This window comes from Mixophyes fleayi, chromosome 1 (assembly GCF_038048845.1).
Source record: "Mixophyes fleayi isolate aMixFle1 chromosome 1, aMixFle1.hap1, whole genome shotgun sequence".
NCBI classification, from domain to species: Eukaryota; Metazoa; Chordata; class Amphibia; order Anura; family Limnodynastidae; genus Mixophyes; species Mixophyes fleayi.
The window spans coordinates 75,444,817-75,472,462 of NC_134402.1; the positions used below are offsets into that span (position 1 = coordinate 75,444,817).

General features: G+C 39.6%; 1 protein-coding gene across 1 annotated transcript in view; it reads left to right on the plus strand.

Annotated features, from left to right (window-relative positions):
- The window catches only part of LOC142139400 (EF-hand calcium-binding domain-containing protein 6-like), a 101,059-nt gene that overhangs the window by 4,531 nt on the left and 68,882 nt on the right, over positions 1-27,646 (plus strand). Inside the window, exons 2-9 of the mRNA XM_075196975.1 lie at positions 8,941-9,050; positions 11,534-11,634; positions 12,840-12,917; positions 13,609-13,776; positions 16,247-16,384; positions 23,699-23,799; positions 25,054-25,196; positions 26,158-26,354. Of these exons, the coding sequence (XP_075053076.1) occupies positions 8,941-9,050; positions 11,534-11,634; positions 12,840-12,917; positions 13,609-13,776; positions 16,247-16,384; positions 23,699-23,799; positions 25,054-25,196; positions 26,158-26,354 (1,036 nt within the window). The remainder of the gene's footprint in view (positions 1-8,940; positions 9,051-11,533; positions 11,635-12,839; positions 12,918-13,608; positions 13,777-16,246; positions 16,385-23,698; positions 23,800-25,053; positions 25,197-26,157; positions 26,355-27,646) is intronic.

Consider the following 27,646-nt stretch of genomic DNA (forward strand, 5'->3'; position numbering starts at 1 on the left):
GAAAACTTCAGGTCTGACCTATGGTAAATTGAATGTCTGTTTTTGTAGTGTCATATATTTAGGACAGGTGTGCTTTTCCAAGAGCAAGAAGCACTTCTTGAGAATTAAGCCATATGTGAATATATTTTACAGTATTCTACTCGTGTAATCTTATAAGGGATTTATATAAACATAATATATGTATATATTCCCCTGTATAGTTCCTCTATAAACTGCATGTTCTGATGTCAGAACAAACAGTTTATATAAGTATTACGTAGCCATTCAAAAACTTGTGAAGGCACCGCTCTTTCCTTGTCTGTATGACAAAGGGTAATACTATAACAGGTATGACACGGGGACTGGTACATGTTGCTAAGCTTGAATGGTTGCCATTTGTCACAGTACCACTGAGTCATGCGCGGTATCAGGAACTACTGGTAGTGAATGTCTCCATCCAGTCACGGGCTACGGTACTGGGGCATATGAAGGATATCCTCTGTGCAGATACACACGTCTGCCACACAGTGATACACAGGCAGGAATAAAATGTATAACCTCGTCAAGTAATGTTATCCATGCTTTACTGGATGTTTCAGAAAGGCAGTGGAAGGGAACTGAATAATGGGATTCCCAGATTATCTCCATACATAATAGTATATCTTGGCTTAGCTGCTAACTGAGTGTGAGAATTTACAAATCACAACCTCTCTCTTCATGACCTTGGAGAGCTATGGAGCCACATCTGTGGGTCCCAATACCCCATGTAAAAGAGATATCTAGGTTTACTGTCTTTAGACTGAGCACCAACAAATCCTGTCTGACTGTAGACACCAAAGATTAGCTCCTCTTTCCAAGGTCCACCAACCCCTCCTCTAAAAGTACATTCCTGTCTGTATTGGCCATCCTCTCACTAATAAGAAGCAGGCAAGCATGTACTGTCACCTTCACTCATAGGCCTAGACACACTCCTAGCCTAAATAAAAATGGTAGAACCAGTTATATAAAACTCAGCCAGCCACCACAATATAATCAGCCAGGCTCTGAAGTAGGAGTGTTCCCTAGTTGTATAATCTCCAGCACTTCAAGCTCATTTTACAACCCTGCTTTCGTCACCATCCTGACATCTAAGTCTTGTTCTTATTCATATCAATGGGCGCGCTGCTGATAAATGTGACACCGAAGCATGTTTTGTCTGAATATACTGTAAAGTGTGTTGACATACTGTGATAATTACATTATTCAACGGTGCAGGGGAGCAGGAATGTATTGTGTATAATGTGTGCATTGTTTCTGTGAGACAACATTAGGTTTGTCAGGTTGGTCCAACCACCACATTGTAGCTGTTGCAGGACTACGTTTCCCTAGGTTGATTGTAATTACAAACCAGCATCAGTAGGAGGGCCAAGGGGTCTATGTATCATAAGATGCGGTGCTGCTAAATATGTACTGTTTCCGCATCTTTTAAGTGGAAAATTAGCTTGATACATAGACACCTAAGTTTGATCATTGTAGTTTTAGAATCAATTCACCTTCACACAGTCATTGTATATTGAACTTGAGTTACGTATTGACCTTATTGCCACCTAGTGGCAGACTAGAGAAAATGCACTTTTAGTTTCCAGGAACTGTTTTGTTATAGTTAAACAAAGGTATGATACAATGCTGCTAAGGTTCTCAGTAAACTGTGCTGTGTTGCACAATTTAGCTACTAATACTAAATTAGTAAACAGATATTTAGGGTGTTGTTTTCAGCAAAGCTGCTCATTAGCTTAATATGTAAGGATGATTTATTTACCTAGTGTACAATTACATGGATTAGAGTAGGTTGCAATTAAGCCTTTAAACGAGGAAAGAACTTGCATTCCAGTACTTCATTTAATATCGCTTATAATACATCTCCAATTACACAAGCACTCCAAAATTGGCATTGGGAAACAGATTGTTCTTTCTCATGTTGCATGTACCTACAGAGGTTTTACAATTTATTTAAGAACTATATTAATTACCTCTCCTCCCTATTAGTAAATGGGTGGAAGTGGTGGTAGGGGAAGTATGTATATTCTAAATATGTTGTTCTGGAATGAATTCCTATAATTGCAATCAAATCACCACCACCAGAATAACCGCCGCACCTCTTTATTGCTCAACTGCACAATTACTGTGATCAGGATAAAATATTCACAATAGCGCAAGAAAAAGGCCAACTCTAGTATCAGAATTGCAATTTGCCATTCTACTCATGTCCTAATACAACAACAATCTAGATGCTTTACAGGCGCTAAAAAGAAGCTGAGGGAACTGAAACTTTACTATGCAATGTTACTTCATACTTGCCAACTTTTCCTCATTGGCTTCAGGGAGATCTGGGGGGCGGGGGGGGGGGGGGCTTGACGAATCGCATCATTTTGGCCCCGTCACCTAAGCAAATGTCACAATTTTGGCCAATTACAGTTGGGGGCTGGGCTAATATGACACGATATTTGCATCATTAAGCCCCACCCCACCACTTATCTATTGTGGGGGCGAGAACCGGGTGTTTGCCCTGCTCTCCCGTGAGTTCTCCCAGAATATCGGGAGTCTCCCGGACATTCCAGGACAGTAGGCAACTATGTGTTAAAGAAAAGCAGCTAATGAATCTCTAGAGACTAAAGTGTCTTTTACATTTCTGTCTCCATTACTGAAGTCATGTTGTCTTACCTGTCAGTCTTTGATTAAATCTTGGTCTCCATAAAAATGGCCACAATTTCTGAACTGTGTCATCATGCCACAGAGGGCGTAGCCAACCACGTCTTTTACTGGCTCAGCGTCAGGGAGAATGCCAGACTCTTCAGGGAGTGAGGGAGATCACCCCTATTTCAGGGAGTCTCCCTGACATTCAGGGAGAGTTGGCAAGTATGTGTTATTTCCAGCTAAATGGGGTGACTGATGGCGACAAATCTGTTTTCTTTGTCACCCGTGAGGATCTACACATGTGGCTGGATCAGAGGATGTGAATATATAACCTACAAGGCTGCTATGGTTCTTCTATCTTTCTCCAATTTCTTAAGATTTATTGCTCAGGGATCCCAGTCTTTATAATAAATTATATGTCATGTTATTATCCCCTGAATTTTAAAAATGCAGCAGGGGTGGTGACTATATATGACTGCTGATTAATGAGGCAGCTCCATATAATACACCACCAAAGCTTATGGTTCCATGTCTGGACATCTTCCAGTTGGGGCTGAGAAGCAAGGTGGGTCTTACGGTATCGGAGCTGGATACTGTTTGCGGGTTAATCATAAAGTCTCAAAATGGCTTTATAAAAAAGCCTGATTGGGATATACTTACCACTTGAATTACTCCATGCATGATAGGACTGTATCCTTGTTGATTTGTAAATCCATTACGTTATATCTATTCTTCATAACATTGGATTTCCACTGAAGATACAGAATTTAGAGTATAACATAAATGGTACAGAGTTGTTGCCAAATGTGTTTTGCTCTCCACCATTAAATATCTCACTGGTCAATGATGTATTAAAATTAGCTGAAATGCTGAACTAGACAGGACGGATGAGAAGGCTTGTCCGTTGAACCTGATCCTAGTTTGTCTAGATTTATGAACCCTCTACATTTTATGGAAATTTGGGAAAATATCCACAACAACACAATAATCATATTCGTGTCAATCTGCAGTGTATGCTTTTTTTTCACATATATATCTGGTAGAAATGTACGCTGACCCCTACGTCTTGGTTTTGTATGTGGTTTTGGTTCTAATACATCTTCATGTTTTGGTTTTCTAACAGGTTACCCCAAAAATACAATCATGAAAGGTTTTGGCTAAAAATAGTGAAAAATGGTAAAATTATTCGATTTTGAGCTGTTTTTGATCCTATATTACTGTTTATAGTGCTGACATTCATTTACAGTCATTTACAATCTATTTTCTAATGATCTCTTCACAACTGTCCAAAGTTTCATTAATATTGGCCAAAGTCTGCAGCGAGCTGGCTGGCTAAAATTAGTGACAGAGTAGTGGCAAAAATACATGGCAGTTTACTACAAGATACAATCACCATTTCTGCTTTAATTTTCTTTTAATTCAATTTCATATCTCACATTATAGGGCATATTCAATTGTTTGAATATCCTGCAACGTTAAAACTATTACGGTAATAGTAAGCTTGATTTCAGCTCGCGGCTCAGGGAGCTGCGAGCCTATATCCAGCTAGAAAACTACCATAATAACGGTATTTACGCATACTATTACTGTAATAATGGTAATAGTGCACGCGCCGCGAGATTTTTGACGTTTTCGCCAACAATTGAATATGCCCCTATAAGTCGAGTTTCGGTCCTACATTTGGACCTTTGTCAAGACAACCACATAGAACAACAGAAAAGACAGCTATTACAAAAAAAATATGTAGGTACCTGACTTCTCATGCAATCCCAGATTGTCTTCAGCTGCAGCTCAAGATTTATTGAAAGGTCATAGTCTGCACATTACTGCAAAATATGAGGCAATGGCTCCTATGTATTCTCTATGAGGTACTCCAAGCAATATGCATTCCACCCTGATACGCATAACCATAAGTGGCAAACCGGAAGTGTCAAAGCCAGAAGTACACAAACAGGTTTTCACTATAGCAACCAAACTCAGCGATTCCTAGGTGCAGGGGCGGATTGGGAACTTAAAGTGGCCCTGGAAAAAATTATTGAAGTGGCCTCATGTCGGCGGGACCAAAATAACTGTAGGTGGGGCCAACACAAAAGTAGGTGGGATTTAGAACTACAGGAATTTGGCTGTAGTAACATCTAGGAACCTAGATGTGATGACTTTACACACAGTGGGTCATCTCTAAAGCCATGCAGGGCAAATGTATAGTATACTTACCTTAGTATAGTATAGTATAGGTAGCTCCCCTTAGTATAGTATAGGCAGCCCCCCTTAGTATAGTATAGGTAGCTCCCCTTAGTATAGTATAGGCAGCCCCCCTTAGAATAGTATAGGCAGCCACCCCTTAGTATAGTATAGGCAGCCCCCCTTAGTATAGTATAGTATAGATTGCCCCCCTTAGAATAGTATAGGTAGCCCCCCTTAGTATAGTATAGTATAGGTTGCCCCCCTTAGTATAGTTTAGTATAGGTAGCTCCCCTTAGTATAGTATAGTATAGGTAGCTCCCCTTAGTATAGTATAGGCAGCCCTCCTTAGTATAGTATAGTATAGGTAGCTCCCCTTAGTATAGTATAGGCAGCCCCCCCTTAGAATAGTATAGGCAGCCACCCCTTAGTATAGTATAGGCAGGCCCCCTTAGTATAGTATAGTATAGATTGCCCCCCTTAGAATAGTATAGGTAGCCCCCCTTAGTATAGTATAGTATAGGTAGCCCCCCTTAGTATAGTTTAGTATAGGTAGCTCCCCTTAGTATAGTATAGTATAGTATAGGTAGCTCCCCTTAGTATAGTATAGTAAAGGTAGCTCCCCTTAGTATAGTATAGGCAGCCCCCCTTAGTATAGTATAGTATAGGTAGCTCCCCTTAGTATAGTATAGGCAGCCCCCCTTAGAATAGTATAGGCAGCCACCCCTTAGTATAGTATAGGCAGCCCCCCTTAGTATAGTATAGTATAGATTGCCCCCCTTAGAATAGTATAGGTAGCCACCCCTTAGTATAGTATAGGCAGCCACCTCTTAGTATAGTATAGGTAGCTCCCCTTAGTATAGTATAGGTAGCTCCCCTTAGTATAGTATAGTATAGGTTGCCCCCTTAGTATAGTATAGTACAGGTAGCCCCCCTTAGTATAGTATAGGTAGCTCCCCTTAGTATAGTATAGTATAGGTTGCCCCCTTAGTATGGTATAGTACAGGTAGCCCCCCTTAGTATAGTATAGTATAGGTAGTCCCCCTTAGTATAGTATAGGACCCCCCCTTAGTATAGTATAGTAAACTAAGCCCCCCTCACTTACCTTCAGTTGCTCTGAGCAAATCTCAGATCTGTCGGATTTCTCCAATCCAAAACGCTCATCTCTAATATCTGGCACTTCTTTCATACACAGTCCTGAGCACTGTCTGAAAGGCAGAATTGATACTATGTGACGTTGCAGATCACTCACCTCTATGTGCATTTACCCCTATTTCCAGTAGACTGTGGAGGTCCCATCCTCAATTATTAAAATTCCACATATTGTTGATAAATTAAAACCATATAGAATCCTTCTTCAATTATAATGATAGTATTGCCACTAGTTTGTTGGTTTGGGATGTTTTTAACATATCTACAAGGGGTTGTATAATAGCACAAATAGTACTTTATATCAATAATAAGTAAAAAGACAGACTTCAGGCAGAGCTTCACATCACAACTATTCAAAGATATTTTGTAACTTTTGCCTCTAAAATTGCTAATAAAGCTTAATGAGTCACATAGGTTTACAAGCAGGGCCCTCTTGACTCTGACTTCCTGGTAATACCCTGTCTTCTTTTTTTTACTGCATTCCCAATTATAAAGCTCTGTGGAATATGCTGGCTTAATATATATTTTATTATTGTTAATAATAATAATAATAATAATAATAATAATAATAATAATAATAATATTTTGCTACTTGCAAGAGGTTAAACCCCTATGTTGTTTGGTCTCTAGTGGAGCTGTAGAAGTCCCAGACTAAGAAACTGGCACCTGGACTAAGATATCATTATTACTATTATTGTTATTATTATTACCATTTATTTATATAGCGCCACAAATTCCGCAGTGCTGTGCAGAGAACTCACCCACACCAGTCCCTGCCCCATTGGGGCTTACAGTCTAAATTCCCTAACACACACACATAGACATACACAGACAGACACAGGCAAACACAGACAGAGAGACACAGACAGAGAAAGACACACAGACTAGGGTCAATTTGTTAGCAGCCAATTAACCTACTAGTATGTTTTTGGAGTGTGGGAGGAAACCGGAGCACCTGGAGGAAACCCACGCAAACACGTGGAGAACATACAAACTCCACACAGATAAGGCCGTGGTCGGAAATTGAACTCTTGACCCCAGTGCTGTAAGGCAGAAGTGCTAGCCACTTAGCCACCGTGCTGCCAACGTACTGCCACCTAGACTGAGATACTGGCACCTGGACTGAGATACCAGCACCTAGACTGAGATACTGGCACCTGGACTGAGATACTGGCACCTGGACTGAGATACCGGCACCTGGACTGAGATACCGGCACCTAGACTGAGATACTGTTACCTGGACTGAGATACTGGCACCTGGACTGAGATACTGGCACATGGACTGAGATACCGGCACCTAGACTGAGATACTGGTACCTGGACTGAGATACTGGCACCTGGACTGAAATACTGGCACCTAGACTGAGATACTGGCACCTGGACTGAAATACTGGCACCTAGACTGAGATACCGGCACCTAGACTGAGATATCGGCACCTAGACTGAGATATCGGCACCTAGACTGAGATACGGGCACCTGGACTGAGATACTGGCACCTGCAAACCTTAATGAGAGAGTCTTTAATTACCTTGATTTTAAAACTTGACTGTGGGCCTTATAGACCCATATATTTGATCAATGAATATTCAACAATTCTGGCAAAGACACTAGCAATTAGGCTTAGTCATATAATAACTTTTGTAAAATATTAGTCAATCAGGATTCATGCCTGGACACTTCAATGCAATTAATATTAGAGCAGTATTCATGTTATACTATCAAATCATGATAACAGGCGCACAAGTGGGAAACCCCACCCCCCTCAATGCAGGGTCTGGTTGGTTAACTGGTGCTGGCTGTAGTGTAAGAGTGCCAAACAAGACCACAGGTATGACCCTTATCTACTAGAGGCAATCCAACACCTTTAGTCTCTTGGGCCTGGGTAATAATCTGTTGGGTCCCAAAAGTGTAAACTGTGCTGTGATTGGTTGCCACATTAAAGCTGCACTCTCTGTGGAAAGTCTGGTCATTCAGAGGTCACTATTTTAAAAGCACCATCTCACCATATAACTAACCACAAGTTTTACCCTATTAGAATTGATGGACCTCAGCTTATGAGTGGGTGCACCTGAGGTATTCTGGCTCAGCCAGGAGTAATTTGATGGCTGTGCCTTGCACTGTTATGGTGGCAAGAGACTACATGGGCAGCATGGTGGCTTAGTGGTTAGCACTTCTGTGATTCCCCACCATGGCTTTATATGTGTGGAGTTTGTATGTTCTCTCCGTGTTTGTGTGGGTTTCCTCCCCACTCCAAAAACATGCTAGTAAGTTAACTGGCTGCTATCAAATTGACCCTAGTCTGTCTGTGTGTGTGTGTTAGGGAATTTAGACTGTAAGCTCTATTGGGTGCAGGGACTGATGTGAATGAGTTCTCTGTACAGCGCTGCAGAATTAGTGGCACTATATAAATAAATAATTGTTGATGATGATGATCATTAGCTTAATATGTAGGAACTGTATTTTAATAGTGGTATGGCACTGGTATGTTCTGGGGACAGACGGCAGGCATATTGGAATGGCAATTTTAAATGCTTGTATGCTAGCATGCAGAGCAGGCCACTTCACATGTGCGTGGTCGTACGATTCATGGTCCCTCCCTGTTTTGATTCCATTTTACTTTGTATGCTGTCATTGGAATCCTCATCTTCATAACATTTCTTGAAATGCTCTTTTGGCCCAGGCCAAAAGTTTGCCAGACCTACCTGGCTGGCACAGCATTGTTAAAGTTGTTTATGTGGCTGTTATACTTGGTATTAAACTGTACATTTTGGCATTTTGGACCGAAAGGCTGTCTGGGGCTGTATGCTTCGGCACATGGCTGTATGTGCCGGAAAATGGTCTGTATGTGATGAGCATGATGCTATATATTATGCTGGACAACTGGGTCCATTGTGCACAGAGGTGGAAGTTTTTCTCTGAGGTTTGATATATGTCTTGCTCATATTCACGTACAGGTCAGAGGGCAGACATCGGGAGTCGGGCAGAGAGCAGAGAAAGTGCTGCAAGCAGCAGGTCCAGTTTTGTGTCCCGACCTGGAACCCAACAAAGGATTGAAGTAGATGAGGTAATTGTATATATAGAGGAACCGTTTCATTACATGAAAGTACTTACATTGCATATTTTTATTATGGCCCTTTCCATCCTGTATATGCTATGACATACAATATATGTTAATATAAATAAGTGGCAGTAAAATACAAGGTGATAAATATCATTATTATTATTAATGATTTTTATTTATAGGGCGCCACAAAGTGTCCGTAGCGCCGTACAAGGACAAACAATGGCACAGTATAAGGTGAAACATCACAGTACAAATAAAAATAAACGCTAAAACTACGGAAGCTCAAAGCACAGCTAGAGAGAAAGGGTGAGGGAAAAACAGCACAAGCTGGTAACCTGAGCCCAGAAGGGTGGGTGTGGATGGCAGGTTAAGAGCCACTGAGGGGTGCAGAGAGAAGCAAGAGGAGTCAGAGGGCAGAAGGACCAAGAAGAGGTGGGCTGAGTAGCTGGAGAGCACAGCTACAAGTGGTGGAAACAGGAGGAGAGAAAGCCCTGCTCAAAGGAGCTTACAATCTAAGAGGAGGGGTAGACAGACTGAGAGACACAAAGGTGAAATGGAGAAATGGGTGAAATGGAGATAGTCATGGAGGGGGGAAGAAGGAATGAGAAGGAGAGGTAGCTGACAAGGTGGGTAGTTAAGCGAATGACTGAAAGGCTTTTAAGAAAAGGTGGGTTTTTAATGTCCATTTGAAACTAGACAGATAATGCATATATTACAACCATCTGGCTGTCTTCATGCCCTGCAAAGTTACAATTAAAGTACACCATTCTTCTTTCAAAAAACAGATTCTGCCAATGACCGCCACCTCACCTCCTCACTGATTACCTCTTCCCTCTCCAGCCTTCAGGATTTCTCCCATGCTGCTCCTAACCTTAGGAACGTGCATCCATGCTGAATTACAATATTTGTCAGTTTCCACAGCTTTTAATGTTCCCTAAAACTTGACCCCTTCATTCAAGCCCACCAGCTTTCCCCCTAACTCCACCACCTCCATAACCCCAAACTCTGCATTTATTCGGCTGCTCCCTCTTTGTTTCTGCCCCTCTCCTCTAGAATTTAACTTCTCATGAGCAGGGCCCCCTCTCCTACTGTTTACTTTATGAAGTTATGTAATTTTGTTGGTTTTGTATCTTTGCAATTTTGTTGTTTATTCAAACCCCCTATGCATGGCACTATGGACCCCTTGTGGCATCATTTATAGAAACAGAATAACCCTCTCTTGAACAGATAGTTGTGATTTTACTCATGTATATTGAGAATTTTTGATCTTGATCAGTTTCTTTGTGTGGCCCTGATATTGAAGTATTATCATAAAGTTTCTCAGAGTCTCTAGATGAATTTAGTTCTAATCAGTGATATGTCTGATCTTTACTTTTTATCCCAATGAAGTTATCTAAACAAGATCCATGTCAGGTTGTTGGGCCATTTGGAAGCCTTGTGAGGAGCGTATCTTATTTCTGACATTCTAATGAAAAGTAATCATCAGAGGTTTTATGCCGAAATCTCTTCATCGATTGGAAAGCGTTCTCAGTCCATAAACACTTTCCACTTAACTAATCTGATGGGAAAGTAGAGTTTGTTATTAAAATTATTTCAGAATGTATAAATATAAAATATTTTAGTGGCTGGAGTAGAAAGTATAAAATTGGAGTAAAGCAACTAACATGATATAACTATTGCCATGTAGCCATTGTACTTCCTGTTCTAGCCGTTACTGCTGTTATACTTGCTGTTAAAGCTTATTCCCAACATATAACCGAGGCCTGGAGCACAAAGTACAACACTATATCCACTGAATCCATTCTGAAGCCTAGGGGCTTTCCATGTGTGAATGTCTCCCAACAAACTCAGAAAACATACAGGGAACTTCCAGATTCCAATGTCTGAAGTGCAGTGGGACACGACCACACTGAGCCAACCATGGTTTTGGTAATTCCCGGGGATTCTCTGCAGTTTTGCTTCGGCAATCCCCAGTATCACAGCTATCTCAGTATAACCAAACTGGATGGTGATCCTGTCGCTTGAATCTCAGGTTGAGCTGCAAGACCAAACTGCATGTGGTCAACTTAACATAGTCACACAAGTGGACAGGTGACTGCTATAATATTCTCTCCTGATTTACTCTATGCTGCTGTAAACATTCTGGTGATATAATTGGCTATAGGTGGTTCTACCTCTTCCACTAAAAAACTGGGGACATCTGGATCAGCAGGACTTGAAGATTGATAATTAAAAATTAAAGGTGCTCAGACCTTATAAGACACCTTAAAAATACAAACCACACTATTTACTCCATGCAGTGAGCATTTTTAGGGTGATACTCTTCTAATTAGACATTTTTCTTTAAAATATAAAGTCTTCTGTACTTTATGTTTACTATATCCTTGACATTGTATTAGAATTGTGAAGTGTGAGGAAATATAGGAAATTATATTTGGGTCAGTATAACGTTTGCATAGAAATGACATTAATGTTCATTGCAGTTGGAGCATGTGTTACGTGAAAAGCTGAGATCCGGGGGATATTTCAGCCTAAGACAACTGTTTAAAAACAATGATCCAGAAGGCAAAGGACAAGTGAACAGGTTGGTGATTTAAAGGGATTTGCATTTGCATATAAAAATGCTTTCTTAGAAACCCTGATTTCAGACAATATTAACTTGCATGTAAGCCATCGTCGATAAATATTGCAATCAGGGTTCAGAGTGGACTAGTGTACGGTGGTACGTCATACCGCCACTTCTCCTACTGCTACAACAGGGAATGAGAATTCAGAAAAATAACACTGCCATTACTGAGTCTATGAATGTATCCAGATCAGTAAGATAAAATAGATTGTAAGATTGGGAACAGGGCTGTCATATTTCTTTGCCTATTTTTTTTTAATATTCAGTCTTGTTTTACTACTGTGTTTCTTCCAAATTGTAAAGTGCTGTGGAGTAAGCTGCCACTATATAAATAAATGTTATTAATTATAATAATCCTAATTTTCTTTATTAGATGTTGCTTACTTGAGACTTATGTTTTGTCATCAGGGCTGGATTTACATCATTATACCCTATAGACACACAAATTTTGGTGCTGATAACCAGGCCCTTTTCTTAGCCATTCCTCCTTTATACACTTTACCCTCTGGTTTCACCAGCCATGCCACGGAGCAGGATACACTGCACAATCCCCTTCTCAGATCAACTCACAAGTTGATTTTCACTTTTTATTTGCTGATGGATGAAGAAAAAAATGTATTTGACACATAACGGCTGTACAGGAAGTAGCTGCCCTCAGCTTCTGCTTCCATTAGGCACCCACTGGTAAATACAGCCATGTTTATCATATATCTCTCTACAATTTCATGAGATCCATCACAATAACCTGTGGTCTAAATCAACAAGTAGTTGCTTTCATGCTGTTGGCCGCTGTAAGCGGCATCTCTCATGGCCAATGAGAATCCTCAGAACTGCTAAAGTTGTAACTGCATTTGTTACATTCAGTGGTGGCAGTTATTTGGTTGGCTGGGAAGATATTGAGGAGATTGTAGACTATGAATTCACTAGGAACTGGTGACATCACTTTGTGTCTCATGGTTAGTGATGTCACTACTTAGTTCCGAACGAATTGATAGGCTTAATATTGGCTCTGCTAAAGTGGTAGGTTGATAACATATGAAAGTAAATAAAAGTGAACTATAGTGAGTTTATCTATTAAATAAATGTGTGTGAGAGACATTAGAGAAGCTTATACTGTGTGATGTTGCCAACTACTTGCTACTGATGCCATTTGTGTCTTGCAGGGATGTTCTGCTCATAATGTTAACAAAATTCCTTGGGAGACTCATAAGCTCTAGACAGTTTCAGCAACTTCTTTTAAGGTATGTGACCTGAAAACCAGCGATATGTCTATTATAAATGATGTGTAGGGTCTATATGATGTATATGTTGTTTTCACCACCTGCATTTTTTTACTACTAGGAATTTTCAATTTCATTATTTTGTGCTGCAAGGTTTTCTGTGTTTTGGATGAAACGTAAATATATATACATATGTGGAAACAAGTTATTAAATAAATAATTTAGCAATATCTAAAATAAAAAATACATAATATATTTATATATTTTAAATACAGTTGCTGACTTTTAACACACATTGTTTGTGCCTGGCGTCAGTGTATATAAAATATCACTTTAAATAATTAAGTAGGAGTAATATTTTGTTTTGCAGTTCTCTGATCAGCTAATTGTTGTTGATTATTACATTCTAGCAACTGTTATCATTTTCCTGTATTCTTGGGAATCAGGTTTTATATAAAATATATATTTTTTTTATTAAACCTGTCCACTCTCTGGTCACTATACATGGTCTATTATTATGTTTCATCTGTAGAAGTATTATAGGAAGCAGCACTAATGGCAGAGCCTGAGAATAAAGGCTGCAGGGACAAGACCTTGTATTGTTTCCCTGCATACTTACCAGGCACCGCAGGGTAGAACTTATATATTTACATGTAGAGTCGCTACGTGACAGACCAGTGTATCTTACTATGCACATATCTACTGACACTAGGCTGAAGCTTCATGAAAAGACCATAATAAAGTTTGAAGAGCTGTATGCAGCAGTCAGAGATCCTGTACCGTCTGGACGTCCAACCTGGCTGGATCCAGTTAGCAGAAGAGCAGAAGACAAAGCTTGGACAGCATCCCAAGTCCACGTACAGCTGAAGACAAAGCCAAAGTAAGAGCAGCATCTTCCATCTGTGATGTATGTAACTGACCAAGGTGCTTGTGAAGTGCTAGTTATACGGCTATTTGCTATTGTGCTTATTCATAAACAAACCAAACACCTGGCCTTGCATTGCCGCTGTCCTGGACCTAAATGGACCTTCGTGGCCAGGCGTACTTGCTTATAGAGAACTAAGCAAGTACGTCTGGCCACGTAGGTCCATTTAATGTTGTTGAGCCAAGAGGCCTATATTATATAGTTGTGCACTGTTTAGGTGCAGTTTATAGACTGAGAGACCAATTAGTTGTTTCCAGTGAATGCATGTATGGATGGCTGTCTGTGACGTTAGATACTTCTCTATTTAAACACACACAGGCTATGCAGCATCACTGGTCCCCCTAAATTTTGTGATGGGGCCTCGGCTAGAGCTGGATAAAGGCCCTGGGAGGGCACTTAAGACAAAGGGGCCCCTATGGTGAAATATGGCTGTCCTTTTAGACAAATACATAAGCAATACAGTGCGCACGACTGTCTCTCTCTTTTGAAGCCTGCACACATGGGATGGTGTCTGTCATGTGGTGTGCGTCCCATGTTACATGTGTCAGTGACAGGGATACTAGGAGGCAGCTACACCTAGGTGACGGGAGGAACAGGTCATAAGATCTGCCACAGGCATATGAAGGAAGGTGGCTGGTCCTGGAGGAAGAGCCAGACATCAGGTCCCCATCTGGCACTCCTCGAGCCAGTCCAGGTGGACCCCTTGTAAGAGGGGGGCCCAAGGCACGTGTCCGGCACTCCCCCACCCCTAATGAGTCCATGGTATAAACCTGTGCTGCCATATAAACTGGATATCATGTATCATAGAGAATGGTAAGGCCATTTATCCAATCACAGCAGCCAGTCTGATCAGTCATACTCAATTGGTTGCTATTATGGTGCTCAGCATCAATCACTGGGATACTTCCTGCAAGAAGTTCCCTTAAAACTTTATTAACTTTATTGAAGTTTTTATTTATACACCCTTCCTTTACTATACTTGTGACTGGATTCAAGTAAAGTGACATCATAGTGCAAGTTGTAGGACTGCTTGCATAGAAATCCAGCTTTTATTAAATTTTATTCAAAGTTAAAATTATTATTGTCTGACATATTATAGTTTTGTTGCTTTAATTTTTGTTATCATTATTTGCTTTGATTTCCTTTTTGATTTTTATGGTGCACTAGTGTAATTGTACTGTGCAATATTCTAATGTGAGGACTGGGAAACATTTTATGGAAGTACAGTATGTCTTGCTACAGATTGCGATAGTATTTCTCTCTAATTCTGATTTTCAATGTGACCAAAGCTTCTGTACTTTGTCACAAAATGCATATTTTCCAGGTAACTGTTTTGGTGACTATAACTTTATGGTGTATTGTTATCTAATTTCACTTTGAATTAAAATATATATTTCAGCAAAATGAATCCTGGGTTTAAATGTATCAAAGCCGATAGCTGATAACCGGCAAATCTGCAAATCGCCAGTGATTGTATTTTACAGAATATGGAGATAAGCTGGGTACACACTACAGAAAATTTCTCATGATGAGATATCTGTTGCGATTTTACCAAGGACTGGAAGTCCCTCATACCGATTCATCCGTACCAGGCGCGGGCTGGGAGAGTGATGGCCGGGGGGCACACAGACGGCCGCATCGCATAAAACGGGATGCGACCGCATCCCCTGTCATGTGATGCGGCCGCCTGTGTGCTGACGCGGCCGCATCTGATGTAATCAGATGCGGCTGCCGGTGAAAATTTTCTATATTGCACCCGGGGGGGCGGCCGGCCGGCCTACCCCCCGGCCCTAATAGCGGTCTGACCGAGCGGCCCGGGGGGCCACTGCCCCCCTGCCCCCCGGGGCAGCCCGCCCCTGATCCGTACACACTATACACATTTAACACTAGTTACCTTCAGATCTGTGTTCCTCATCTGTCATAACCATCTGCTGAAAAGATCATGACTCTGTAAACACTATGTGGATCTGCCTACACCGCTGGATGTGAGTGCACACACACTGCGGAATTTGCCCGACATCGTTCCATCGTTTATAGAGATTTTTAGTCTGGTTATAAAATCAAATGAAACAATACAATGTGCTTTGGTACGATAAAACATGATCGTGGGAGTGCACAGACTAACGCAATATTGGGCTTAACAGTCGTTTATCGTGTGACTGGCACAATAATTGGGTGAAAAACCTTAGTGTGTACCCAGCTTTAATGTAACATAATTTTAAAGAGAGTTTCCCTCCATCTTATCCGCCCTCCAGTTTTATAGAAGATCTCTGTAGAGTGCCTGGACTTTTTATGGGTAAACCTGAAATCTGCAGAATGTATTACACATAACATTAAATAACACATCTTATGTCTCATAACTAAGTATTAAAATACGCTTTGATAGATTGTTTCTAAAAATACACTGTATCCTTCTAAAAACTAGGTTTATGGATCTTTCTGAACTGATATCACAGAAGAAGCCGGATGGATCGACAAGGATCTTACCCCCGGAATTCAGAGACATTCTTGGACAACTTGGATTCTACATGGAAGATGAAGAGTTTAACAAACTTTGTAAAAGGTCATATTCACCTCCCATTATTATATTTCAGTTACAATGGTAAACCTATTTAATGAATATTTTAGTTTATTTCCTGTCCTTAAATGGGTGAAATAAATCGCCAACTTATTTTAAATGAAGACTGTAAGTGACAATCCTCCTTTGAAGAGGAGTTGCTATCTTTGTTACTGGGACAGGGTCATGTTCTAATGAAATCCTTCTTAGTACACAGAATACACTCTACCAGTTGGGCACAAACTGGTTAGTAAAGTGTGTACCAGTCTTTGGGGGCTTTTATTGCTTGTCAAACAATCATTAATGGGTTGTCTGGTGCCTTCAGGAACTGTCTAACAATCAGTTCTTATAGTAAGGGGACCAACTATAAGGTAATACCCTTGCACAAGCTAAGCCCTTTTTCAGTTCTCCACTTTTGAAGCTGGGCGCACACATTTGCCAATTAGGCCATATATCTGCCTCTATGACGTCAGTGTCTGTTATTGTGGGTATCACATGACCACAAATACGAGCAGAGGGCAGTCACCTACTAACCGGATTTACAGGCATGATAGAAAATGATCTGGTGATTTCCATCAACGGTTTTCCAGTTATGCTAATCATTTTGGGTCACATACATGGCGGTATAGAACCAGTATCGCTGCATACATGTGCAACAATGGTGTATTTTACAATTGAATAGTCAATTACAAAAGCCTCTATTGTGATTTATTTCCAAAAGAAGTATTTAATCAGTGAATGAATAAACCGTATATTTACATAGATAACAGGACGGCTTATTTATAACATATAAACCAAAAAATACTATTTATGACAAACAATGAGTGGATGTATGGAAATAGCTACAGTTGCTCTGGTTTGGAACTGATTAAATTGACTTGTTGAAAAAGAGGGATAGGCTGCGCTTCCTCCAAATGTATGAAGCAGCCAAATGCAAACCTGAGAGTGTATGGGGGACCCCTAAACTCCCAACAATGTTAGATATGTATAAAAATAGTCAGGTTCTGGGCGCTTGTAAAGCAAAGATATATCAATTTAATATTGATAGGTCCACAATATGCTCCGGCCGGAACGAGACAGCTTAGATGTGTTAAACAATAAACATGCATCAATTGACACTGCCGAAAACAATGATAATGGTAAAAAACACAACAAACTCTGTGTGATTGCAAATATGGTTAGAGTGCACTTGCAAGCTACTAAAATATGCAATGACAATTGATATGAACCGCAAAAAGAAAATGTAAGGAAATATAATGTCCAGAGTTGTAAATCAAAATGTTGGTGATGATGAAAAGTGCAAGCAAAAATGAAATTGGTAGCCGTTACTCACATGAAGCAGGGATGTCTGGCTGTCTATAATGCAGACAGGCACTTAGTAGCGGTCCCAGAGTCTGTGCTGATGAGGTTAGATATAACGTTGATTTCAATGTTAAAAAGCACCCAGCTGAATGCCAATTATTGAAACAAGAACGAAGAAGAAAGTTCTTCTAGTTCCTAAAAGGAAATCCTCTCCTTCTTGTTGAAAGAAAAAATGATCCCGCTCAAATAGCGTGTGCACGCTACGGGATATCTCCGTGTTGAGATTAAATGTATAGATATCAAAATGCCTCCAATAATGGACAGGTACCCAGCAGAATATAGGTGGTGATGATCCAAATGTAGTCCTCCTAATCCCCAAACGTAGTCTCTCTCTTTCTCATAAAGTTGAGGCTAAACAGGGGAAGCGGTAGTGCCGCTGCGGATGAGCGCATACACGCTACAGGCTGGTCTCCGATGTGGATGTCTGTATATGGTAATGTAAGATGCTAGCATGCTAGTAAGTTGAATAAAACTGAGTTGAGGGACAGTCTCGAACGCGTTTCGCCCGGTGGCAATGGCCAGTGGGCTTCCTCAGGGATAGTAATGTCCAACTGGTCTTCCTAGCCAGTTTTTAAAGAGATCCGGATGTGCCAATCAGCCAAGAGGCAATAGAGTAATTAAGTAATTAGCGAATAAATATGAGTACTGGTGATTGCACAACAATCCAACAGGCATGATGGAAAAAAACAACAAAAGAAAACAATAGTGCACTAGTTGCAAAACAAAAAGGGAGTTTGTTTGAACATATATAGAAAAATATATATAAATAGATCTGGTTGCATAAATATTAATGGGTGATGTACATGGTATATATATGAAATGAACAAAAATAAATAAATAAATAAAAATAATAATAAAAAAATAATAATAATAAAAAAAATATAAAAATAAAAATAAAATAAAATAAATATGAAAAAAAAATAAAAAAAATAATAATAATAAATAATAATAAAAAATAATAAAAAATAAAAATAATAAAAAATATAAAATAAAATAAAAATAAAAATAAAATAAAAAATAAGTATAAGTATAAAAATAAAGTGGGAATATGGTATAGCTGGCATATTATTCCCATTGTATCAATGTGTATAAGGACAAATATAGTGGATATATTATGAGTGGAGAAAATAACCCAGGTCAAAATCCACATTCAATCCTTTTGGGATCAGGGTTTTAAGATTAAAAATCCATCTCGCCTCTTCTTTTGAAATGAGGGAAATAAAATCTCCACCTCTCCAAGGTTTATGAACTTTACATATTCCTAAAAACTGAAGTTTAGTGTGGTCGTGGTTATGATGTTTAAGAAAATGAGATGCTACGGTATGGTTATCTAACTGATTGGTGATGTTGCGAAGGTGCTCTGAAATTCTAACATGAAGTTTCCGGATAGTACGCCCTACATATTATAGTCCACACGGGCACTCCAACAGATAAACCACACCCATAGTATCACAGGTGATTTTGGTTTTGATCTGAAAGGAGTCACCTGTGGTATGAGAGTGGAAGTTGGTGATGGGCTTTGTTCCCTTATGATTAATAGTTTTGCAGGCATGGCACCTATTGCAATAATAAAAGCCCCCACTTTTCTCTTCCAGCCAACTCTGTTGGCATTTTTCTGCAGTTGTTTTTGGAATACAGCACTTGACGAGCTTAGTGTTAAGTGAATCTGATATTCTATAAATGATCCTTGGATGTCAGGGAAGGATGTCCTTCAGATGCTCATCCATGCGTAATATGTGCCAATGCTTCCTTACAATTCTTTCGAGTTCTTTATGATTGGAATTGTATTTTGTGATGAGGGCCGGTGGTACAGGATTTGACATGTCCTTATTTACTTTTGATGGAAGTAAGGTAGCTCTGTGTGTCTCTAACTTGTTCGAATGCTTTATGTATTTCAACATCATTATACTCTCTTTCAAGGAATCTAGTCTTCAAAACCTCAGATTGTTCCTCATATAGTGCCAGATTAGAGCAATTCCTTCTGATTCGAGAGAACTGTCCTTTTGGTATTTTAGTGAGCCATCTCTTCAAATGTCCACTAGATGCTGGGATGTACGAATTACAATCTACAGGTTTCAGATAAGTTTTAGTTTGTATACAATTGTCGACGATAGAAACGTCCAAATCTAAAAACTCAACTCTGGTATCACTAAACTGAGCGGTAAATTTGAGGTTGAAATCATTCGTATTTAGATATTTGAGAAATTCTTGGAGTGTGTCCACATTACCGGTCCATATACATAGCACATCGTCTATGTATCTCTACCATCCAAGAATGTGTGAACTATATGGGTTGTTATGCCATATGGTAAGATTTTCCCAATGGGCCATGAACAGGTTCGCGTAACTGGGAGCGAACTTCGCGCCCAACGCAGTCCCGCGAACCTGCTCATAGTATCCTCCATTAAACCAAAAATAGTTGTGATGTAATGTAAATTCAATAGCTTGCATGATAAACTGTATCTGATCAGTCGGGATACTTGTTTCTGTTGTGAGAATGTGCTGGACATGCTCACAGCCTGTCTCATGGTCAATGATGGTATAGAGTGAACAGACGTCACATGTCATAAGTAAATATCCAGTTTGCCAAATTATATTTTGTAAAATCTGTAAGACATGACCAGTATCACGGAGGTAACTCCTCTGTGTGATAACTGCGGGTTGTAAAAAAGTGTCAATGTAACTAGAGAGGTGTGTAGTAAGTGAATCAATCCCAGATATGATTGGTCGGCCAGGTGGGTGAGTGATGGATTTGTGGATTTTGGGTATACAGTATATAACCGGTAGTCGTGGATGTTGAGTGCTTAGAAACTGATGTTCTGCTTTGGTCAAAAATACCTTGTTGGAGAGCTCTATTGAGAAGTATAGTGAGTTCTGCTTTATACTTCCGAGTGGGATCCCCCAATAATTTTCTATAGGTGGAGGTATCGTTTAGCTGGCTCTCTATCTCCAAAAGATATGAAGATTGATCCAGGAGGGTAATTCCACCCCCCTTATCTGCTGGTTTGATAACCAGATTTTTGTTGGATTGTAGATCTTTTAGAGCTTCTCTTTCCGGTTTGGTAATATTGTAAATTCTGTTCCTTGGCTAGATGTTGAGTTTGTCAAGATCATTCTCCACTAACTTCTGGAAGGTCTCTAAATATGGTCCCTTGCAGTGTGTGGGAAAGAAGGTAGACTTAGGTTTTAGTTGAGTGTGATGATATAAAGTGGAAATGTTATCTTTGTTAGACAGATTAGTTCCTGAAACAGATGGATGGGCAAGGAAAAACTTCTTTAGTGTGAGATTTCTGATGAATTCATGCAAGTCTATATAAGTCTCAAACTTGTTGAGTGGTCTATTGGGGGCAAATTTAAGGCCTTTACCTAGTAGATCCATTTGAGGTTTAGTTAGTGTTTGACTACTCAGATTAAATATACCTCTAGCTCCTATATTGGGCTCTGTATTGCATTCCGTGGATTTTTCTGTATTTTGGTTTTGGGCCTTGCTCCTTCTTTCTCTACTGACCTTAGATCCTCCTCGTTTTCCTCTCGTGATGATGATCTTTCCTTTCTCTTTCTGATGCTTTTTGGACTTGGAGGTGTATCCTGGATTCCTTGGGCTAGTTCTAAAAAATGCTCAATTAAATCATCTGCATCAGGTTCTTCAGGTTCAATTTCTCCCTGATGTGGATCGATGTGTTTAAGTTTGTCTAACAATGTTGACTGGTCCTTGGATAAAAGGTGCCGCGCTTCCTTAATGCCGCTCTTGAAGCCTTCCTTGGCAGCTATATCCTGTCTACACTGTTTGGTCCTAGGAGTGCCTAGAGGTGGTCCTAAATTCCGTTGGTCTAATGGTTTATAGACCCTATTGTAGGCTCTATATTTAGGTGGATTCCTAATAAGAGGAGATCTAGGTACATTCAATCGGTGAGATCTCTTCTTTGGTGTATGGTTGGATCTGCCATGTATATTAGGTGTTGCAACTAGTTTCTTGTTTTGAGATTGTGCATATATGTGAGAATGTGATTCTCTATTTGTTGGTAATACATGATAACCATATTCTAGATCCCTCTCTTTCTTAAACATCATAACCACGACCACACTAAACTTCAGTTTTTAGGAATATGTAAAGTTCATAAACCTTGGAGAGGTGGAGATTTCATTTCCCTCATTTCAAAAGAAGAGGCGAGATGGATTTTTAATCTTAAAACCCTGATCCCAAAAGGATTGAATGTGGATTTTGACCTGGGTTATTTTCTCCACTCATAATATATCCACTATATTTGTCCTTATACACATTGATACAATGGGAATAATATGCCAGCTATACCATATTCCCACTTTATTTTTATACTTATACTTATTTTTAATTTTATTTTTATTTTTATTTTTATTTTATATTTTTTTTATTATTTTTATTTTTTATTATTATTTATTATTATTATTTTATTTTTATTTTTATATATATTTTTTTATTTTATTTTATTTTTATTTTCATATTTATTTTATTTTATTTTTATTTTTATATATTTATTTTTTTATTTTTATTTTTATTTATTTATTTATTTTTATTTTTATTTTTATTTTTATTTATTTATTTTTGTTCATTTCATATATATACCATGTACATCACCCATTAATATTTATGCAACCAGATCTATTTATATATATTTTTCTATATATGTTCAAACAAGCTCCCTTTTTGTTTTGCAACTAGTGCACTATTGTTTTCTTTTGATGTTTTTTCCATCATGCCTGTTGGATTGTTGTGCAATCACCAGTACTCATATTTATTCGCTAATTACTTAATTACTCTATTGCCTCTTGGCTGATTGGCACATCCGGATCTCTTTAAAAACTGGCTAGGAAGACCAGTTGGACATTACTATCCCTGAGGAAGCCCACTGGCCATTGTCACCAGGCGAAACGCGTTGGAGACTGTCCCTCAACTCAGTTTTATTCAACTTACTAGCATGCTAGCATCTTACATTACCATATACAGACATCCACATCGGAGACCAGCCTGTAGCGTGTATGCGCTCATCCGCAGCAGCACTACCGCTTCCCCTGTTTAGCCTTAACTTTATGAGAAAGAGAGAGACTACGTTTGGGGATTAGGAGGACTACATTTGGATCATCACCACCTATATTCTGCTGGGTACCTGTCCATTATTGGAGGCATTTTGATATCTATACATTTAATCTCAACACGGAGATATCCCGCAGCGTGCACACGCTATTTGAGCGGGATCATTTTTTCTTTCAACAAGAAGGAGAGGATTTCCTTTTAGGAACTAGAAGAACTTTCTTCTTCTTTCTTGTTTCAATAATTGGCATTCAGCTGGGTGCTTTTTAACATTGAAATCAACGTTATATCTAACCTCATCAGCACAGACTCTGGGACCGCTACTAAGTGCCTGTCTGCATTATAGACAGCCAGACATCCCTGCTTCATGTGAGTAACGGCTACCAATTTCATTTTTGCTTGCACTTTTCATCATCACCAACATTTTGATTTACAACTCTGGACATTATATTTCCTTACATTTTCTTTTTGCGGTTCATATCAATTGTCATTGCATATTTTAGTAGCTTGCAAGTGCACTCTAACCATATTTGCAATCACACAGAGTTTGTTGTGTTTTTTACAATTATCATTGTTTTCGGCAGTGTCAATTGATGCATGTTTATTGTTTAACACATCTAAGCTGTCTCGTTCCGTCCGGAGCGTATTGTGGACCTATCAATATTAAATTGATATATCTTTGCTTTACAAGCGCCCAGAACCTGACTATTTTTATACGTATCTTAAATTGACTTGTGCTTAACATCCCAGTGAGTATATGAATTCAGCATATTGGAGAAAAGAACAGATTCTGACTGTCATTGACCTGAACTTGTCCAGTGATTTGTGTTACTCCTGTGCATTTATCTATGAATTCTAATTTGTCCAATCCTCCACTAACCATACTTTAGATATGATGTGGATGGGACAGGTGTGGTTAAAGGAGATTTACTGCTGAAAAGACTCGGAAATGAAATCCAGAATAATTCTTCTAGCAGTAGAAACACAAAAGGTAAGCAAGTAGCAATGAGGGACTGGTCTTTGTCCTAATGATGTCTAGCCACGTTCCTACTGGACAAAATTAGTGTATTTTTTCATATGTGGAACATGATCCAAAGCAAACTTTGGCTATTTCATCCAAAAATGTTGGCTCAATTTTTAAGAAAAAAGGTCCATTAAAATCAGTGTATATTTTACTTGATAAATAGCAATCAGCTGGTCCCACAAATCCCCCGAAATACAGAAATTCAAGGTGTTGAATAGCGGGGGTGGGGCTTAATGACGCAATTAAGCCCCCCCGCAATTCAATGTCGTGAATTTCGGCATTTTACAGGGTCTGGGAGGTTTACCTACTCTCCAGAAATTCTGAAGCCTCCCGGAAATTCCTGGAGAGTAGGCAAATATATACATGGCAGTTAATAAGGTTGGAAGCATGAAGAGGGAGAACAAATAGACCACTTAGAACTAAAGTTAAAGGGGCATTTCATCTTGAGATAGCTTTAATGTATTGACTTGTGTGTGTTCTTCTGCAAATTGTACTAAATACATTGCAGATAAAACTGCTCACTGGATACCTTTGTATCAAATTCAGAGAGGACAGCAGAGCTATGTATATATAATATAGCAATAAGATATAATATAGCATATAATATAATATAGGATATAATATAGCAATGTAAATATTTTTTCTGTTAATCTATGTCATGAACAGGGCCCTCCCTACCCTTTTTTCCTCACACAGACCTTGTATGTCCCTGTTTTATGTATGACCTGTTTTCCCCACTATCTGGCACTGCTAGCACTGGCTTACTTTACAAATAAACCACACAAATAATATTAAAAAATAAAATAATAATAATAATAATAATAATAATAATGATAATAATACGTTACTGATTTTATAAATATTGTCCAATTTGCTCAGTGTACTAATCCAAAATATATGATATCCCTTTGATCTCCAATTGCTCTAGTGCGCTAATTTAGTAAACCTTTCAATATACATATTGTCATACAGCACGGCAGACAGCAGCCTGTCCTTCATTATAGATCATCACCTGCACAGAACAATTACAACCTTTGAGATATCAACATTTTTATGCAGAGTACTATATTTGTACATGCAGCAAACATATGTAAATTGTAAGTTGCATCATCATAACAGTTAGGATCAATCTTATTTACTGTAGTATCGCTGTTCACTTATTTTGGAGTTCCGGTAAGGAAGAATTGCAGCCTGTGTTGCTTAACCCGTCTCTCTACTTAGGACAATCTAGAGAAATATCCCGGGCTGAGCTGGAACGGAAGGCCTCGCTCAACATCGAGAAATGGTTGAAAGATAAATTTAGGGAGGGTTTTCGGAGCATGAAAGAAGAATTTGAGAAGCATGACTCACAAAGAATCGGCAAGGTGGGCAAAAATACATTTCTATTGATTCAGTAATATATAAAAGCTATCTACACCATTGTTCCTGGAATGATTACTTTTTACTTGTTTACTTTCTTTACTTATATAAGCTGCTTAATGATTATGCAGATGAGAGTGAGGAGTCAAATAGTTTAAAAATAAAGATGGATCTGTGCATTGTACAAGGACAGACTAGGTACTTAGAAATCTTCTTTCCCTCAACTCTCTCCTGTTATTATATGAGCAGTATGTACTATATAATGTAATAATCACATAGTACATTGGGGTTTCTTAACCTGATCTTAACATCTTTTATTAGTGTCACTTAATTCTCTTTTACAAATCTACTGTGTGTTACCAAGTAATAAACTATTAAGATATATTTAATATTGTTTTATATAAGTACCTAGGTACAGTGATATTTTAATAAAATAATATGCTTAACATGCAGCCATCTATAATGTAATTGAAAAGGAAATACATAATTTATTCATAACTAAAGTATGGGTCCTGAAACTTGGTTACTGGTCAATTAGACTAAAGAGAATCTAACAGGTTCAACGTGTACTTTTTTGATTATAACATATTGCCTTGTGCACCAGATAATACACCAAAGATGGGCTCCTGCTGTAAGGACTGCAGGAAGACGGTTCTCTCGGAATAGGGTCAGAGACACAGCCGGATCATCCATTAGGCAACCTAGGGTCTGCCTAGGGCCCAGGAGGCTTTTAGGGGCCTTTTTTATCTAAACCTGTTTATATGTTATTTTTTTTGATACACAGAGTGTAGTAGAGGGCCCAAATCAGCTTGTTGCTTAGGGCCCCACGGGGTCTTAATGCGGCTATGACTCAGAGTAACCACGGCACAAGGCACAATGTCATAAGCAAATAAAAAACAACATTGAACCTGGTGACAATCTATTCAAACAAGTAATAGAAGGTTTCACTCTCTGATTTGCATTAAGGTTGAGAAAGAAGATTTTCTGTCAGTGTTGGAGAAGTTTGACTTAAAGCTGAAAGATGAGCACTTTAACCTTTTCCTGGCGAGATGTGGTCTAGAGAACTCTCTGACAGGTATCAGCTACATGGACCTGCTAAGGAATTACCAAGACCGCAGCGAAAAAGGGATCACACACAAAATCCTCTCAAACCCAACCCATAGGTGAGTATGGCAACAGCCAACCTGAGAGATCATTGCTTAATTCTCTAAGCCAGTGGATCCCAAACTTTTGCAGTTCGCGGCACCCTTAGAGTCTCCATAATTTTTTCAAGGCACCCCTCCAAAATAATTACCAAGCAGTCCCGTATTATAAGTAGTCAAAAAAACGTAATAAGTATTTAGGTCAGGACACAAATACTTTAGTTGTATACAAAAATAATACACATAAATCCAATCCAATTATATTTCTGTCAAAGAATAATTTACATCTAGCACACACTGTGCCCCCTTCATCCACACACACTCTGTGCCCTCCTTCATCTCCACACACTTTGTGCCCCCTCCATCCACACACTCTGTGCTTCCTTCATCCACACAGTCTGTGTCCTCCTTCATCTCCACACACTCTTCGTCTTCCTTCATCTCCACACACTCTGTGCCCCCTTCATCCACACACTCTGGGCCCCCTTCATCCACACACACACTCTGTGCCCTCCTTCATCTCCACACACTCTGTGCCCCCTCCATCCATACACTCTGTGCCCCTTTTATCTACACACTCTGTGCCCTTCTCTATCTCCACACACTCTGTGTCCTCCTTCATCTCCACACACTCTGTGTCCTCCTTCATCTCCACACACTCTGTGTCCTCCTTCATCTCCACACACTCTGTGTCCTCCTTCATCTCCACACACTCTGTGCACCCTTCATCTCCACACACTCTGTGCCCTCTTTCATCTCCACACACTCTGTGCCCCCTCCATCCACACACTCTGCACCCTCTGCATCCACACACTCTGTGCCCCTTTCATCCACACTCTGTGCCCCCTGCATCCACACACTCTGCACCCTCTGCATCCACTCGCTCTGCCCCTTCTGCATCCGCGCTCTGCCCCCTTTGCATCCACGCTGTGCCCCCTCTGCATCCTTGCTCTGCCCCCTCTGCATCCTTGCTCTGCCCCCTCTGCATCTTCGCTCTGCCCCCTCTGCATCGTTTCTGCCCCCTCTGCATTCTTTCTGCATCCTCGCTATGCCCCTCTGCATTCTTGCTGTGCCCCCTTTGCATCTTCCCTCTGAATCCCTCCAGGAAGAGAAAAACAAATAAAAAAACCTTACCAATCCAGCGGCGACCGGGACCCAGCATCCTCTCTCCTGCCGCTTCTCACTGAATATGTCGTGCGTGATGACGTCACGCCCGACATTTAGTCGGGACCTTTACTCCCCCCCTCTTTTCTCCTTTTCATCACTTTAGTCCTGCCACTGTCTCTCCTCTTCTCCCTTGCCTTTACATATCT